Source organism: Talpa occidentalis, unplaced genomic scaffold (genome assembly GCF_014898055.3).
Source record: "Talpa occidentalis isolate TD23 unplaced genomic scaffold, MPIMG_talOcc4v2.1 talOcc4.6, whole genome shotgun sequence".
Classification (NCBI taxonomy): domain Eukaryota; kingdom Metazoa; phylum Chordata; class Mammalia; order Eulipotyphla; family Talpidae; genus Talpa; species Talpa occidentalis.
The window spans coordinates 2,899,491-2,915,502 of record NW_023604972.1 but is presented as its reverse complement, the minus strand read 5'-3'; the positions used below and the strand labels follow the sequence as shown (position 1 = coordinate 2,915,502).

The 16,012-nt window shown below is 49.4% G+C and overlaps 1 protein-coding gene and 1 long non-coding RNA gene across 2 annotated transcripts in view; both read right to left on the bottom strand.

Annotated features, from left to right (window-relative positions):
* The window catches only part of STX18 (syntaxin 18), a 72,360-nt gene extending 59,566 nt beyond the window's left edge, over positions 1-12,794 (bottom strand). The window contains exon 1 of the mRNA XM_037530401.2: positions 12,565-12,794. Coding sequence (XP_037386298.1) covers positions 12,565-12,732 — 168 coding nt within the window. The 5' untranslated portion in view covers positions 12,733-12,794. The remainder of the gene's footprint in view (positions 1-12,564) is intronic.
* On the bottom strand, positions 1,826-12,342 carry LOC129144721 (uncharacterized). The gene is made up of 3 exons (XR_008549209.1): positions 12,287-12,342; positions 11,760-12,034; positions 1,826-11,388 (listed from the first exon to the last, which is right to left on the bottom strand). It is a non-coding gene; the product is annotated as an uncharacterized LOC129144721 (long non-coding RNA).
* Positions 12,795-16,012: the final 3,218 nt, after the last annotated feature.

Sequence of the window (16,012 nt, the reverse complement as noted above, 5' to 3'; positions counted from 1 at the left end):
GTCCCCTCTTCCTGAAGCCTCCCCGTCTCACCCAGGAGTAATCTCTGTCCTCTGAATTCTCAAAGTTCCTCTTTTGAAGATTTCTTTTTTTTTTTTTAAAGATTTATTTATTTATGCATACAAGAGCCAGGATACAGGCAGAGGTGGGGTGGGGGATGAGAGGATTCCCCAGAGACAGAGTGGGGAACAGAACAAGCAGACTGACCGAAGTACACTGCTGAGGGGAGCAGCGGGCAAGCCAGGAGAGGTCTGCTGCGACATGTGGGTTGCTCCCAGGCTGGACAGTTGGGGGGGGGGGCGCGGGATCGAACTTGTGCTCGTGCTGCAGTGGCTGCGGGCGGACAGCTTCATAGGTTGCGTCTTAACCCCTTGCACCACCCAGGAGGCCCTTTTGAAGGTTTCTATAATCACTTATGCCCATCTCTGGAGTTGGCTTCTCACTGTAAGCCTGGTGTAGGGTAAGGTAAAAGTATCAGGCTTTTCTGCGCCCCCACCATTAGGATAGATGAGGGAACCCTGTGGTCCCGAATGCATGCCTGATGGCGGGCACCTGAAGTGGGTGCACCTGGGCTGAGATACTGAGTTTATAAGGGCGGCATCACAGGGACGCCAACAGAAGCCAAGAGAAGCAGAGAGAAAGTCAGAGAGAGCCCAGACAGAGTGAGGATTTGCTGGAGGCTGTGAAGACTGCCAGCCTCCCGGCCCCCCAGCACCCCTGCCTGCCATGTGCCTGGTAAATCTAAATAAAAGACCTGCACAAGCCACTGAGGACTCCGACTCCTCCTTTACCCGATCTGCTGGGTCAGAAAACCTGCTCAGTGGCCTGTCCTGCCTTTACACCTGGTCATCCATCTGTCTACTTACCTACTATAAGTTTTCCACTAGAACAGAAGCTTCCGGAAAGCTTGTCTCTTTCACCTCTGTTCTATCCCCAGGACCAAAAACAGTACAGAACCTATAGTGGCAGCTCAACCAGTATTTACTGAATGAATAATGCCCCTTCTGGACTGTCAGCAGACTGATGGCCAATGAAAGTCTCCCCCATCTGCCTACCCCAAAGAGCTGCGGTGCCTTCCTGACGCCGAGGGAGATAATAAATACAGGCTAATAATAAAGGAGTCGCCATTTAATGAGAATCTAATAAAGTACCAGATAAAACACTGGCAGCTTTACTTCCTCACAACCCCCCTAAAAGGTAGTGATACAGCTGTGCCTTTACGATGAGCCCCTCAGGCCCCCAACTTCTAGGAGAACTGCCGCTGACGGCTCACCCCCGAGTCTCTTTCAGGTCCCGGCAGGGGCGGCCTCACCCAGCCTGCGGCCCTTCGAGCTGGGATGCCACAGCTGCCCAAGGCACTGGTTTTAAAGGCCAGCCCCTTGCCTCACCAGGGCACTTCTGAAAGGCCATCTCAGCTCCAAAGTTCTCCAGGGGGCTGACTGCTGAGTGAACAAGCAAAACGACGAGTGCCCCAGACAGAGCTGTGGCCTGATACACATCCATGTCTCCTTCCTTCTCAGGGACTTCACTGAAAGGCTTTTTCTCCTCTTCCCCCAAAGCACACACCTCAACACTATATAGAACGCATGGTGATTAAAACAACAACAACAAAAGGTTTGGCTTGGAGCTGGTTGGGCACTTTGATTCATGTAGCAAAGATGCTCCTGAAGACAGGGTGCCGAGCAAACACGGCCAGGAGGAACCCCCCGGCCACCCACCCTGTGGTGCCCGGTGAACACAGCCCGAAGCCCAGGAACGCGCCCCCATCCTGCTCACACCAGCCCGGGTGGCGCAGGCCACGCTGGCGGCCCAGGGCCCGCTCTCACCACACGCTCCCCAGCGGGCCGCTTGGCCTTCCGGACCTCGGTTTCCTCACAAGTGAGGGCACCCAGCAGGCGAGGAAGCCGAGGACTACCGGCCAGTGCTGGCAGAAGTGGCGCTCAGCGGGCTTTGTCTTAGGCTGACAAGAGAACGCGAAGGCATCAACGCAACATTTGTGGACGATCTTCTTGTACAGGTCCAGAAAGTCTGGACTGAAAATCCACGAGTTACAGGAAAATTACTCCCTTCACGAAAGGCTTCACCGCAGACTTCCTTCAGATGGGGGCCCCTCTGTGGTGCGCCTGACATATAATTAGACAGGGCTACTCGTGACCTCTTTCTAATCAAAAGGTATTAATTTGTCTCCATTTCCTACCACAGCAAATAAAAACTCATCTGCTGGGAATTTTACTTGTTCTGTCTGGCTTTTTGTTCCCAAGGTAGCATATATTCATTAAAGAAATTCAGGAAAATAGAGACAGAAGAATCATCCATTGTCCCATCACTCAGAGAAGCCATCGTGAACATTTTGGTGGATTCCTGCCAATCACGCTTGGAGTGTTTTGACTGCGCACACGTTGTTTTGGTTGTATCTGGTCTCAGTAGCAAGATTTGGGTTTTTTTAAAGATTTATGCATAAGAGAATTTATGCAGGCCAGAGGTGCAGGGGTAGGATCCACCAGAGACAGAGTGGGGAGCAGAACAGGTAGACGCACTGAAATCCACTGCTGAGAGGGGACCACGGGGAGACAGGAGAGGTCTGCCGCACCATGTGGGTCAGCTTCCTGGCAGGGGATCAAACTCATGCTGCAGGGGCTTCAGACAGCTTCAGAGTGCTAAGACTTAACCCCTTACACACCACCAGGGAGACCCCTTGGTAGCAAGTTTTTATCCTTTAGTGACACCAAGCAAGTCCTGCATCGTGCACACGCCGGGGCGCTCACCACCAGCCCAGCGAGGGAGCAATGCTGTGTCTGCATGAAGCTCCATCATGAGCACCATCGAAACCACCCCACACCGTCATGAGGACAGCTGCTGCTTGTTTTTAAATTCAGAAAGACCATCCTCTTCTAGAAGACGGGACAACATCCACATCCATTTTCTTCAGTTTTACTCTAACAATTATCCCCAAATCATCATGACATAAACCTGACAATGCCGCCCTCATCAAGGTAAGTTTACACACACACCTGGCCTAACAGGCTTCCCTGACAAGCCTTATATTATCTTCTGCTTGAAACGTTGCAATACCTGCAAAGGCTAGTCCCTCACCCCCCACACATGATCTGCTACTACTCTTCAAAAACTAGCTATTCTCACACACCTTTTTTCCTCCATAAATTTCAGAATGACTTTCAGGTTCCTCTCAAAAAAAGTTCTGTCTGAATCCTGATTAAAGATGCACTAAATCTACAACTGATTTAGGAATGGATGTATTCACAACACTTTTTCTTCCTTCCTAGCTACACAATTGTTTTTCTATTTATACAAAACTTCTATATTGCACTACAAAATTTTAAAGTTCTCTTTAAATGGGCCACTTACATTCTTTATCATATTAAGGTTATTTTTAGAGATGATTTTGTTACTACAGTAAATGTTTCCTTAGATTTTCAAGTGATAATTGAGATACGGGATCGCCGATGACTTTTGTCTGAAATGTAACAGGTCCATAAAGCCAAGTTCACTTCACACTGCTCACCAAGACGCCCCACGCCTACGCAGTGGTCTCCGCAGTGTCACTGAAACACAGTGAGCTTCTGCTGACTCCTACCATCCCTCTCCAAGGCTCTGCTCCTGTGGCCTCACCCCCTGTCTACGCCAGTCATCCCAGAGCTGGTATAAATTCTGACACACTGAACACTTTCCCCCAAAATCAGGGATAACTTTCCTCTGGCAACATCAGGACATCCAACTTTTATATTTGAGAAAAGATTAAATAGAGAACAAGAAAGGCAAATTTATTTTTTGCCTCCTAATCTTTTTAAAAGATTTTAAACTTGCTTTAACTATACTGTTTTTGAAAAAGAGGAATGAGCTGAAAGCAACCTAAATATCTTCCAGGAAGGGTTCAGGTAAACAAGTTTCAGATTTTTAGCAGCTATGTGGCCAATAAATTGGTTGCATTGAGCAATATATACTGACATAGAGAAAACATTTATAATACATTGTTATTAAGTAAAAAAGGCAAGAAAACAAACAATGAGGGCCTATGTGGTGGTACTGTAGAAAAATTCTGGTTTTGTTTCATAGGCAGAAGTCTGGAAAAACATGCACCAAAACTGTAACAGTGTGACAGTGGCTACTTCTGGCCAGTTGAGTCCTATGTGTACATTTTATTTTCTTCTTCATTCTGTTTAATGAGCACTTACTAGTTTTATAATTAGATTTTAAAAGTCAACTTCAAAATCATGTCCCCCATCTCAGTCCATTTTAGAGTATACAACTGATATTAAATCAAGACATTTGTGGAAATAGACTAAATACCAACTTCAAAAAACAAACTCTTTTTCATCTATGTGAAAAATTTCGAGTAGGTAGACAGTGGTGGGAAGGGCCAGGGAGTGCTCTGTCCCGGGACTCTGGGAGATCAGGCAGAGTCACAGGCCATCCTGTCGGCCAGGTCCTTCAGGCCTACTTGGCCCAAGTCCCTGGTTCAACAATTAGAAAAATGAGGGAAAAAACCAACAAAACCAAAAGAGGTTAGGGAATTCTCCAAGATCATTCAGATAGTTACTGGCAAAGTCCAAAAATGTCTAAAATTCGGCACTTATACTTTTTAATGCCTTTCTTAATTTCTCCAAGTCAAGATAGGCCGGGGTCTGCCACTTCTACTTTGACGGTGAAAGGCAGAGGCTGTTCTGCCAGGGCGTCTCATCCCCTGTCTAAGGTGTGGCAGGAACATGAAGCAGACCCCTCTCCCGGCTAAAAGCACTGAGTCCTGCAGGAAACTCCTGACAGACTGTGACGAGTTGGAGCCAGCAAACTCCGGTATTGACAGGCCTGGAAGGAGAATGTCAGGAAGGAGAAGGCAGACGGAGCCGAGGGGCACGTGGGTCAGGCTGTCCACACCCGCGATCTCAGAGCTCTAACAGCACCCCTTACCTTCAATTCTCTGGCTGTTCACTTTCTTTTAGAGATTCCGAGGGACCGCCTTTAAGTCACTTTTACACCTAATATGGCTTACGTGTAGTTTTTCACAAAGCAAGCTGTGACTGACCCAGAGGACTTCACTGACACTTTGCCCACCAGAGGGAGCCAATAGGAACTGCCATGTCACGAGAAGCCTCACATATCAAGTCTGTATGAATTCCTGATTACTCATAGTATGATGAATATTATAAAATCACTTAATAGTTCTATGCTCCCAAGAGAAAAATTAAACGAGGTCAGGAGCTCCTTAACAGAGGTCCCGATCTCTGGCAGAAGCTCAAAAATAACTATCTCCACAATGTGGATCCTCCCAAGAACTAGCTGATGCTCGGAGCAGGTGAGGAAATGGGCCCTGGCTGCACACACGCTGGCGAGCACTCAGTCGGCATCTGCTCTGCCAAATGGTTCCATGCTCCGAATGTTGACAAGTCTGATTCTCAAGTCTGCAAGATGGACCCAGGCCCTGGACAGAAGAATTCATTAAAAATGTCCCCAAGGGGCCCCGGTGCAGCGGCCCCATCCTAGTGGTGATCCACTGAACTGCTGGGGCCCCACCAGCTAGAAACTGAGGAGAGAGGAGCTTCCCTCTGTCCGGTGTGCCAGTTTTTCTTAAAACAGAGAAACCTAACCGTGCCTGAGAACCATGCTTCTAGAATGTGACATGATCATTACTACCAAATGTGTTTCCTTCAAGAGCAGACTCTGCCTAAGAGCCTGGCTCCTGAACAGGCCCTGCTGAGTCCCGGGGCAGGCTGGTGGGGCTGCCTGTGTTTCTGGCATAAGAGGGCACAGCTCAGCGCTGGCTGCACTGGTAAGGCAGGTCTCAAGCTTCCGTGCAGCTGGCTGGGCACAGGCTCTTGAGTCTATTTTATAGACTCGTGTCCCCAGATGTCCATATGACAAAACTGGAGAACCCACAGGATTCCAGCCCTGCTCTCCATCCAGGCTTACCAGGTGTGCACAGACTCCTATGTCCCTGGCCCCCTGCATCTCTTCTCAGCTGTCAGAACTGAGAGGAGGCACAAGTAACTGGAATGCAAGTCCAACCCTAAGACATCTCTGTGCTATAGATTAGCTTTTAAACTTTCCAACCAGAAAGTAGGAATCATTCTACCTACCTCTGCTCTTTCTAGCCCCAATAATTACGTTTTGTTGAGCCTGCCTAAGTAGATCTTTGTCTTCTGTCCCTCCCTACTGTCACCAGCACATCAGCTTCCACCTGAATCACTGCACCAGCCTCCTTCCCAGCTCTCCTGTGTTGGCCACGAGCCACGTCGTGATCCCATCTTCAGTGCTGATTATTTAAAGCCCAAGCAGGATCTGCGTCTCTGCTCACACAGCTCAGGGCAGAAAGCTCCAACTCCTCAGTACTGCTGACGATGCTCTCACCCCAAGACTGGCAAACTTTTTCTCAAAAGAGTCAAATAGTAAATTTTAGGCTCCGTAACTCGGCCATTACAGCAAATAGCCCCAGGGCTACATGTAGAGACAAGAACACAGTCACACTCCCACAAAAGCCCTTTTACTAAGCTAAGCAGTTGGCCCGGATTTGGCCTGGGGGCCAAAGTTGGGACCCAGCTCTGGCCACCCAGATCTAGCACAGCCTCATCTCCTGTACCTCACCTCTGCCAGGCCTCCTCAGGAAAGTGCTCCAGCCATCCCAAGCCTGGTCTCTGCTCCCCCGTGTGTGACAGGGACAGTGCTCACTCTCCCCTCCACCAGCAATGTCCTCACCCCCTTCCTTTGGCGGAATGGTTCTCATCCTTCAAAGTCCACACTGATTATCACCTGCACGCTGAGGATCCCGCTGGCTCTTTCCAGGGGACTAAGTTATCCTTGATCTGCATTTTCTCAGAGCATGACGCATGGCTCATCATGCTGTGTCCTCAGTCCCTGACGCACACCAGGTGTTGGCTGCTTAGAGGGTGCTGGGATACATCAATTACTGCCTAAATGTAATTTCCAAAGCTGCAGACCTCATAGGTGCTAGGATAACGTCAGAATGTAATCTACACGTGGGATCACTACGAATACCCCGAAAAGTCTCTCCCCTAGGGTTCTGCTTACAGCCACATGTAGTGATTTCGAGCCACAGAGACCCAAAGCAGGGAGCTGGGAGAGGCCCGGGATAGAGTGGTGCAGAGGTCTCTAACCTGTGCGTCTCTGACCCTACGGCTCCCTTCAAAGAGGCTCCTCAAAAAGGGGGAAGGGTAGGGCAAGGACAGGCTGGCTAATGAACCTCTCTCTTACCAGCCCCTCACGTGGCTGTGGCCAAAGTTGCTCCTTACTGCTGCTGCAAAAGGGTTTCTGCATTTGTTTAAAAGGAAAAAAAAAAGTGCATGTGACTCGACACACTCAGGCTCCCTTAACAGTCTTGGTTCTATTGTCTCACTGGCTTCCTAGTTTGTTCCTGCCCTATCTGACCATCTCCAGCTTCTCTCTGACCCTTGGCTCCTGCTGTTAGATATTCCTTCTTCAAACCACACTCCCTCGTCTGAAAGCCCACGGAAGCAGGATTACACGCAATCCCTGGTGTAAGTCTCTTTCCAGGCACCCTGGATAATAACTCTGGTGGTCCCAGCTCTGCCTCTGGGCCATACAGCCTGCGCACAAGGTGAGCGCTATGTCTGAGACAGGGATGGATGGCAAGGGGTGGGGGCTGGCGCTTGTGCCTGGGTCCCAGCTAATCTCATGTCTGCTTCTGCACTAAAGTATAAATGCCCTGAGGTAGGCACTGAACCTTAGGAATAAAACAGAAGCTACTATCTACTTAATGTTTACTCCGGCTACTGGTTAAGTTGTAAGTGTATAAGGTGTAATTTTAGAAGTCATGTTAGAATTACACATTTCTAGAACGGAAAGCCCGGACAGCTCCCAAAGGGAAAGCCGAGCGACACAGTAGATGAACACTGACTCGTGAATGAAAGAAACATTTACCGCTATCTATGTCCCTGCACCGCTCCAGACCTACGGAGTCCATGGGAGACAACACCAAGTCTTTGTTTTCATGGAACACACATTCCAGTGAGTAAGTAGACACATGACACGTTATGTCTAAAAAGAAGGTAAGGCAGAAACAGAGCGTGGGCTCTTTACACAGGGCAGCTGAAGACGGTCTCAACGTGGGCAGAGACCTGCAGATCAAGCCATTGATCTTGGCGAATTCGAACTTCAGCCAGGAACTGAAGATAATGAGTTCCTTACAAAGTAAAAGTGCTTCCGCCGCATCTACTGCCAGGATGAAGCCCATTCTCAGCAGCCAGACTGCAGACGTTCCAGGAAACGCGCCACCTCCCTGAAGGGTCGAGCTGCTGTCGAGAAGGGCCCAGAGGCCTGTCGAGCGATTCCATCATGTCGATGTGGAACTCAGTCTCCCTGGAAAGCAAAGGGCCTCCAGGCTGACAGATGGTGGAGCAGTAGAAAGGAACTGGCTGCTGTTCACTCTCTGCACTCGCGTGCAGGACACGACCGGGGGCTACTCCGGGCTCCCGGACAAAGTGAGGTCTGTGCGTGCTCACTTCCCCATCAACACTGCTGTGAGTCTCTTGTTGAAATCCAAAATTTCTTGGGTGAAAAATACATTTGCAGGGTTTGGAGGCCAGGCACCATTTGTTCAGCATTTCGAGCCCAGAAAGATGAGTTAATTCTTGAAGGAAATGACAGTGAACTTGTATAAATTCAGCTGCTTTGATTCAGCAAGCCACAACAGTTAAAAACAAGGATATGAGGAAATGTTTGGATGGGATCTATGTTTCTGAAAAAGGAACAGTTCAGCAGGCTGATGAGACTTAAGTTGTACGGCTACAGAAACAGCCAGATAATGGATGATTTCTCAGACTTATCTGTGACATATCTTTAAGATACAATAAAAGTCATTATTGATTTGGGGGTAAGGAAAAGTAGATGACATAGTTTTCACAAAAGCAATGTCTAATAAACCAAGAAAAACTCATCTCCATACCTCCTCTGAAAATAGGCAACAGCTCAGGATGGCGAGTACCTCACAGGCCATCAAAACCTCTGCTTACAAGGATCGCTGCCGATGTCTAGCCTAAAGGCTCAGTTTTCCTGACATGGAAACTGAGGCCTAGATGAGGTGGCCTGGCACCTAGCGGCAGCCACCGAGTGCCTTGTTCAGTGCTTCTCATTGGCCCCGCTGGCCCGGGCTACAGTCGGGTGCTTTGCGGGGTCTGGGCTCTCGGGTGCCAATTCCCCTGGCCTCTGGCACATTTATAAATAGGGAAACAAATGGCAGTGCTGCCCCATGAGGTGCCTCCGACACATCCCCACACCAAAGCCTGCCATTACAAACCCCTCCAAGTCTAGCTTTCTCTCGCCACACAGTTGAAGAGCGCCAGGTGGGGAAGGCAGGTCAGGCCCTGGGTGAAGCGCTGCTGGGAGCCTTTTTGGTGTCTGGTGTCCCTTTCTCCTGCTCTGAGACACAGCACCCTCACCCCAGTTCTGCTGGGATGGCCGTCGTAGTATCCGTGTGCTGCCCACGTAGTGGGGAAGACAGACCACCTGGGCCTTTGAGGAACCTTATCCTCTGATGCCACAATGAGGGCTCAGGAGTAGTCCCTGGGGGTTATGGGTAAGAAACAGAGAAGCAGCTCCACCCGGTGTTCCCCAGACACAAGAGCCAAGAGGTCCTATTTTGCTCCATGTATTAGTTCCCTTCTGTCGGGTGACTGTTATTTCACACTGGGGGAAGCGGGAGGAGTGCAGGCCTGCTCTCACTTCAGCGACAGAACAGCTTCGTAAGGCCAATATTAGGCATTTTATTTTAGAAATGAGAAAACTGAGGTTAAGTAACTTGCCCAAGTCCACATAGTAAGAGGCCTTCAAATTCAGGCCTTTCTGCTCCAATCCCATTCAGTCCTCGGTTATTAATGCAGTACTCACTCAAGAAGAAGAAATGCGTAGCCACTCAGAAGTCAAGGAAATTTTGGGTTAAAAGTATAGTGGGAATTCTGGCCGGAGAGTGGCTAGGGTTGGGCAGCGGGGATACACACCATTAGACTGGGGTCAAAATTCCTGGCTCCCATCTCTGGCTCTGTCCTGTGGCCTCAGCTGCCAGGGCTCTGGCCAATGTCCACTTACCTGGGCATCCACATTCCCGCCCAAACAACATGAACTCAAAGTCCTTTGAAAAACTGAAAAGGTCCAGGGTTGTGCACCAAACACTAGATTTGATTTTTCCTGAAGGTCTGGTAGGCTATCAAGCAGATTTCCCATTCAATGCAGGCCCAACAACTGCCAAGGGCTGCTGGGGCACATATGGCAAAGAAGTCTGGCCACACAGCCCTACTGGGAAATTCACTCTGGCCTCTATGGCCACAGGGAGGGAAAGAACAGCGCACGTTGCCACGCACTTCCCACTGTGACCAAGGTTTCACCTTGACAAAAGAGGGCCGCTGCTCTCTCCTCTGTCAATGATCTTAGTACCTGCTCAGGATTTTCAGTTTCCTGTAAGCACTTATAGGGTTGTCCTTTGCAAGCAAGGACTAAAAATACAAGAGAGCTGAGTGGTTTAGGGACTAAAGCCTGGAGCCACCGATGGGGCAGCTAGTGAAGAGCAGCAGTAACACACAGCATGTTCTCTCCAGAGAGATGGAAAATCCCAAAAACTAGTCTATGGGTAAGGAGAGTCTGATCCTACCCATTTAAAGAAATGGAAAGGGAGGCACAGGTAAGAGGACTTGGCCAAATCTCCCACTTCTAAGCAGCAGAATCCATGATCAGACCCCAATCTTTTAGACCCAACTCTCAGCTCTCTTTCCATCCCCAAGGTCACCATCACCTCACAATCCAAATGAGTTAACTAATCAAGCTCCCCCTGCAAACAGGTATATTCATCATGGCTGGGAGCTGTTTAGGTAGAGTAAGTCTGAAATGCCCTTCCTACCTTATTCGTCCACAATTCAATGGGTAAATGTTTCACAGTATGTCTTTACTGTGAAAATATATAGATTCAGCAAATCTGAGCATAAGAGCTAAACATTTAAAGAAATGAGGCAGCAAAAACCAGCCTGTGGAGGAAAACAAAAGATCTAGTTTCAATGGTGTTATTAAACTTAATGCCTAACCACAATTCAATGAGATGGAAATCTGACATCAGGAAGGTGCTTTGTCCAAAATAAACAACAGGAAGAATGAACAGGTAATATGATAAGCAGAGAGGGAAAAACCCTGAAGTGTCATGACCATCTGATTGGTTGCAATTTAATGGGTAAATATGTGCTGAGTACACACACTGAGCTAAACTGAGTATGAAAGTTACATAAAAATTGCAACTTTGTACAACACTTATTTTTACCTGAGATGCTCGGCTCCATTCAGGCTGCACTGGAGGTCAACTAAGGCTCCTGCCAAGAGTTGTTCCAGACATGGTCACCTCTACAAAGACTTTCTTGGCCCTCAGGTAGAAGTAAACACATTCTTCTTTGAACCCTACACAGCATCTCTAAGGCCTTATGTCACCTGCTCCTGTGTCTGTATCTCTCACCTTATCATATAAATGTTTTCTAACAGTGCTAATGAAAAAGAAGTTGCTTACAGGTGTTTACTGATTAACTAAATGTATTCCCCTGTTCCAATCTCCCTCCTGATGCTCAAACAGCCTCTGCAAACTACCACCCAGTAATTCATGCCTACAAATATTCATTTAAAAATGAGTGTCTACAAAGTTTCACGTATTGGACTTAGTGCCAAGCAGAAGTAGATTTAGCATGAAATTAATGACATTCAAACTTTAGGGTCCCACACTTGCACCTTCCAAAGTTCTCACCTGGCTTTGGTGATTTTGTATTTTATATGTCTTTAAAAGGGCAGACCAAACGCTACAAGCTTCAGCTCCACAAAAACTAGACCCTCCTTCCCATGGTGCCAAGCATACAGAGGTGAACAGGCAGGCTTTCTCTCCCCTTCCAGAGTTTCCACTTTGATGAGGAAGACAGACCGCTGCTTGTTCATTCACTCATTCAACATTTCCTAAGTAATGCGAGGAAGCGGGCACTCTGAGGTGCCCTTGAGGAGAAGGTCGCTGCCCTCCAGGACGAAAGCCTGCAGTGTGCAGGGAACAGAAACCAATTTAGATCACCGCAGCCAGGAGTGCTGGTGAAAGATCAGCATCAAGACGCTCGGGGATACTGATCTCTAGCACGAGTCCTAACCTGTGGCAGGTGTCTGGGATCTCTGGTCTCAATGCGGGAGTTACGGGAGGACCAGACAGGGAAACAGAAGAGGCAAATACAACCGGGTCAGCGCTGCGACCGGAGAGCAAAGGACTGGGGGACGCCTCCCGAGCGCTCTAACCTGCGGGGCCGGCGGCCTCGGGATCTCACGGTCAGCCAGCGAAGCCTGCGGACGGATCTGCGAGCCCCCCCACCCCACCCCCAGGCGCCCCTGCCCTGGAATAAAGCTGCCCGCTCCGGCCGAGCCGCGGGCTCTCGGGGCCGCCGCCTCCGGGCCCCTCCAGACCACTCCCCTGCAGGCGCTTCCTGCCCCCAAGCTTAAGCGACGGGTGAGGATCCGGGGTCCCCGCCGCCGCCCGCCTCCCCGCCAGCCCGCGGTTTCCATAGCAACCCACTCACCACTTCCCGGGCCCGGCTGGAGAAGTCGCCCTTGGGCCGCGGGCTCCGGCGGAACAGCTCGTCGCGGCTGCCGTCCGCCCCGCCGCCCACCGCCACGCCCAGCGCTTTATTGCGCGTCTTCACGGTCTTGACGCTGGCCCGGAACAGCAGCGTGATGTCCACCGCCATGGCCCCCCGCACCCGCGGCCCCCAGCACGGCCGCTCACGTCAGCAGCCCGCGACCGCGGCGCCGGAGGACCGTTCCGCCGCGCACGCCTCCGCCCGCCAACCGCGCTGCGAGTAGAAAGGTTCCGGCCTCCGCCCAGCCGGCGCGGCGGGAGGAGAAAGGTTCCGGCCTGGGCCCGCGCTCCCGCCGGCCCGGGACGCCAAGCTCGAGCCCCGCAGTCCGCCCCGCGGCCTCGCCGGCCCAGGCGCTGGGGGTCCGTGGGTCCCAGAGGGCGCGAGGGCCCGGCAGACGGTCCCCGGGCCGGCGGGTGGCGGGGCGCTGGGGTGGGGGGAGGTGACGCAGCCCGACCTTTGACCTCAGGGGCTCCCTGCCTGGGTGTGGGGAGCGCTAGCCGTGGCGGGGGTCCCCGACGCGGAGCTGGGGGCCAGAGGCCCTCCTTGCCAGCCTTCTCCTGCTTGATCTGCGACTTGAAGGCAGCACCTCCCCGGCGTGTTAATTGTGAATTAAATGAGATAATTTGTGTAAAGCTCTTGGGGGCTGCCCGGTTCGTAGGGACCCTAAAAGTTATAGACCACGGATAAGAATGTGACTGATTGTCTGTGTTGGGGAAGAGCTCTATGGAGAAGCGCTCGCCCTGTTAGAGAGGGCTGATTTGAAGGATGACTAGGAATTCATCAGTGGAGACACCTGTCTAACCTTGATGTATAGTTGTTTTGTTTTTTTTTTTAAGATTTATTTATTTATGCATACAAGAGCTGGGGTACAGGCCAGAGATGTGGGGGGCGAGAGGATTCAGCAGAGACAGAGCAGGGAACAGAACAGGCAGATCGACTGAAATACACTGCTGAGGGGAGCAGTGGGGAGACAGGTCTGCCGCACCATGTGGGTAGCTCCCTGGCCCGCCGGGGATTGAACTAATGCTGCAGAGGCTGTGCATTGCTTCATAGTGCGGTGTTTAACCCCTTGCACCACCAAGGAGGCCCAATGATGTATAGTTTTTAAATTTGCAGTCTTAAGTCAACCTGACTACGAGTTAGCCAGTGAGTTCTTTGTATATTTTGGTTCAAAATTCAGATTTTATTCACAGTCTCATTGATTTTGTCATTTTATTTTCTTAATAGGACACACTACTGAAATATGTATTAAAGCAGTGGTCATCAAAGCGCTCAGCAAGATAAGTTTATTTTCATAATAAGATGTTATTTGCCTTTTCTCTCTCATTCTTTCACGAGTTGTAAACAGCTGAGCCTTCCAGAGGCTGAGAGACTGTGATATTGCAAAATGACCAATGCAAAACAGCTGTCTTCTATTAAGACAGACTTTAAAGAGATTTGCAAAAATGTAAAACAATGCCATTCTTACTAGGTTTTTTGTTGTGTTTTAGAAATGTAGTCTTTCACAAAAAGATACCATTTGTGTTCATATGTAACGTGTTTATTTTTAAGTGAATGAGTTTCTTTTTCTAATATGGTATATATCAATAGATAAAGCCCATATAAACAAAAGTTGTTTGGGGCCCGCAATCATTTTTAAGAGTATAAAGGAGTTCTGTGATCAAAAGTTTCAGACCCACTGTGTTAAAGAAATGAATTTATCAAAAGTAATGTTACAGTACAACTGTATTTGAAAGGAAGAGGGAAACTTGTTGAGAACCTAAACTGTAGCCACTCCCGCCTTCCTGTATGAGGAAAATAAATTTCCATACAGCTTTCTTCCGCCTACAGAGTAAGAGAGAAATTGCAAAATCTCTGCCAAGGATTCTGTCCTGCATAAATGGCCCTTTGTTTTATTGAGACATTAATGAGTCTTTGGCTATGCAAAGGTAAGCCTGGGGCAGAGTAGAGCTAAAGAGAGTTAAATCGCTCTGCATAATAAAGTGAACGGGATTGAATTAGGGGAAAGAGGGGAAACCAGACCCAGCATAAGGGTAGGGAAAGAGAGTAGTTAATTGAGGAGGGACTTTGGTGGGAGGGGGGCTGAGCGATGCTGACCCTTCATTGAGTAATGCCTTGTGTGACTGGTGTGTGGGTGCTGTTTGGGGGGATAAATTGGTGGGAATAAAGGTCTAAGTTTTCTGTCTGCATCTGCAAGAGCAGAAAAGATTGAGGACATGAAACCCAAGTCAACTCAAAACATCAGGCTCTAAAGCCACAAGTGGCCACAAGTACATAAAATTCCCCCAAAAGTCGCAAAGATCTTGAGAGACCAAGATCTTGTGGACTTCCCACAGATCATGGTATGAGATTTCACTCTTTTTAAATTCTACTTTTAACCTCAAAGAGCAAGGTTGGGCTAACAACTATTTGAAACCCCACAATACTGAAAGGAGGTGGATAAAAAGGAACAACAGAGCTGTCTTGGGAGTGAATTACAGTCAGCTGGGCTAGATGTAGAACATGAACTATGACTCATACGTAATCATCTTTCAAGCATTAGGCTGGGCAGTCTTCTCTTGAAAAACAATAAGGCACGTGGGAACTCCGAATATACTTCCTGTAGGGTAAGGTAAAAAGTATCAGGCTTTTCTGCCCTCCCGCCATTAGGGTTGATGGTGGATCCTTGCGGTCCTGAATGCATGCCTGATGGCGGGCACCTGGAGTAGGGTGCGGGCATATGTAGATGGGATTCACCTGGGCTAAGACTGGGCTTATAAGGGTGGCGCAGCAGAGTGCAGGGTGGTGGTGCGGTGCTGAGGACGGAGGAGTGCTGCTGAGAGTGGCGGAGCGCAACGGAGTATGAGAAGAATACACGCGAAAGCAGAGAGCAGAACCATGAGAGGAGCAGAGAACAAGGCCACCAGAGAAGGCCAGATCACCCAGAAAGAGTGAGGACTTGCCGGGGGTTGGGAGGCATCCCACCCTCCCGGCCCCCAAGCACCCCTGCCTGCTGTGTACCTGGTAAATCCCAATAAAAGCCTGAAAAGCCACCAAAGGCTCCAGGACTCCTCATTCACCCCATCTGCTTGGGTCATAGAGATCCTGCTCCATGTCCTCCTGCAATTACACTTCCTAAAAACAGCCTCCCATGCAAACAGGATAGATGTAAATGTAAATGTTGCCGAAATTGGCCTCCTACCCAATGGCACAGAACTAAAAAACATGCCACCTGCTTTTGAGAAAAGGACCAACTTAATAAAGGGTCACCTGGCAGGAGACTGGAGGCGAGGTTCTCAAATCAGTCTCCCCGAAGATGGCACTTTGGGTGATTTATGGGAAAGAAGAACAAATACAAAAAACAGAAGTTGGTAGATGGAGTTCGATTTTGTTGCTTTCTGCTAAATGA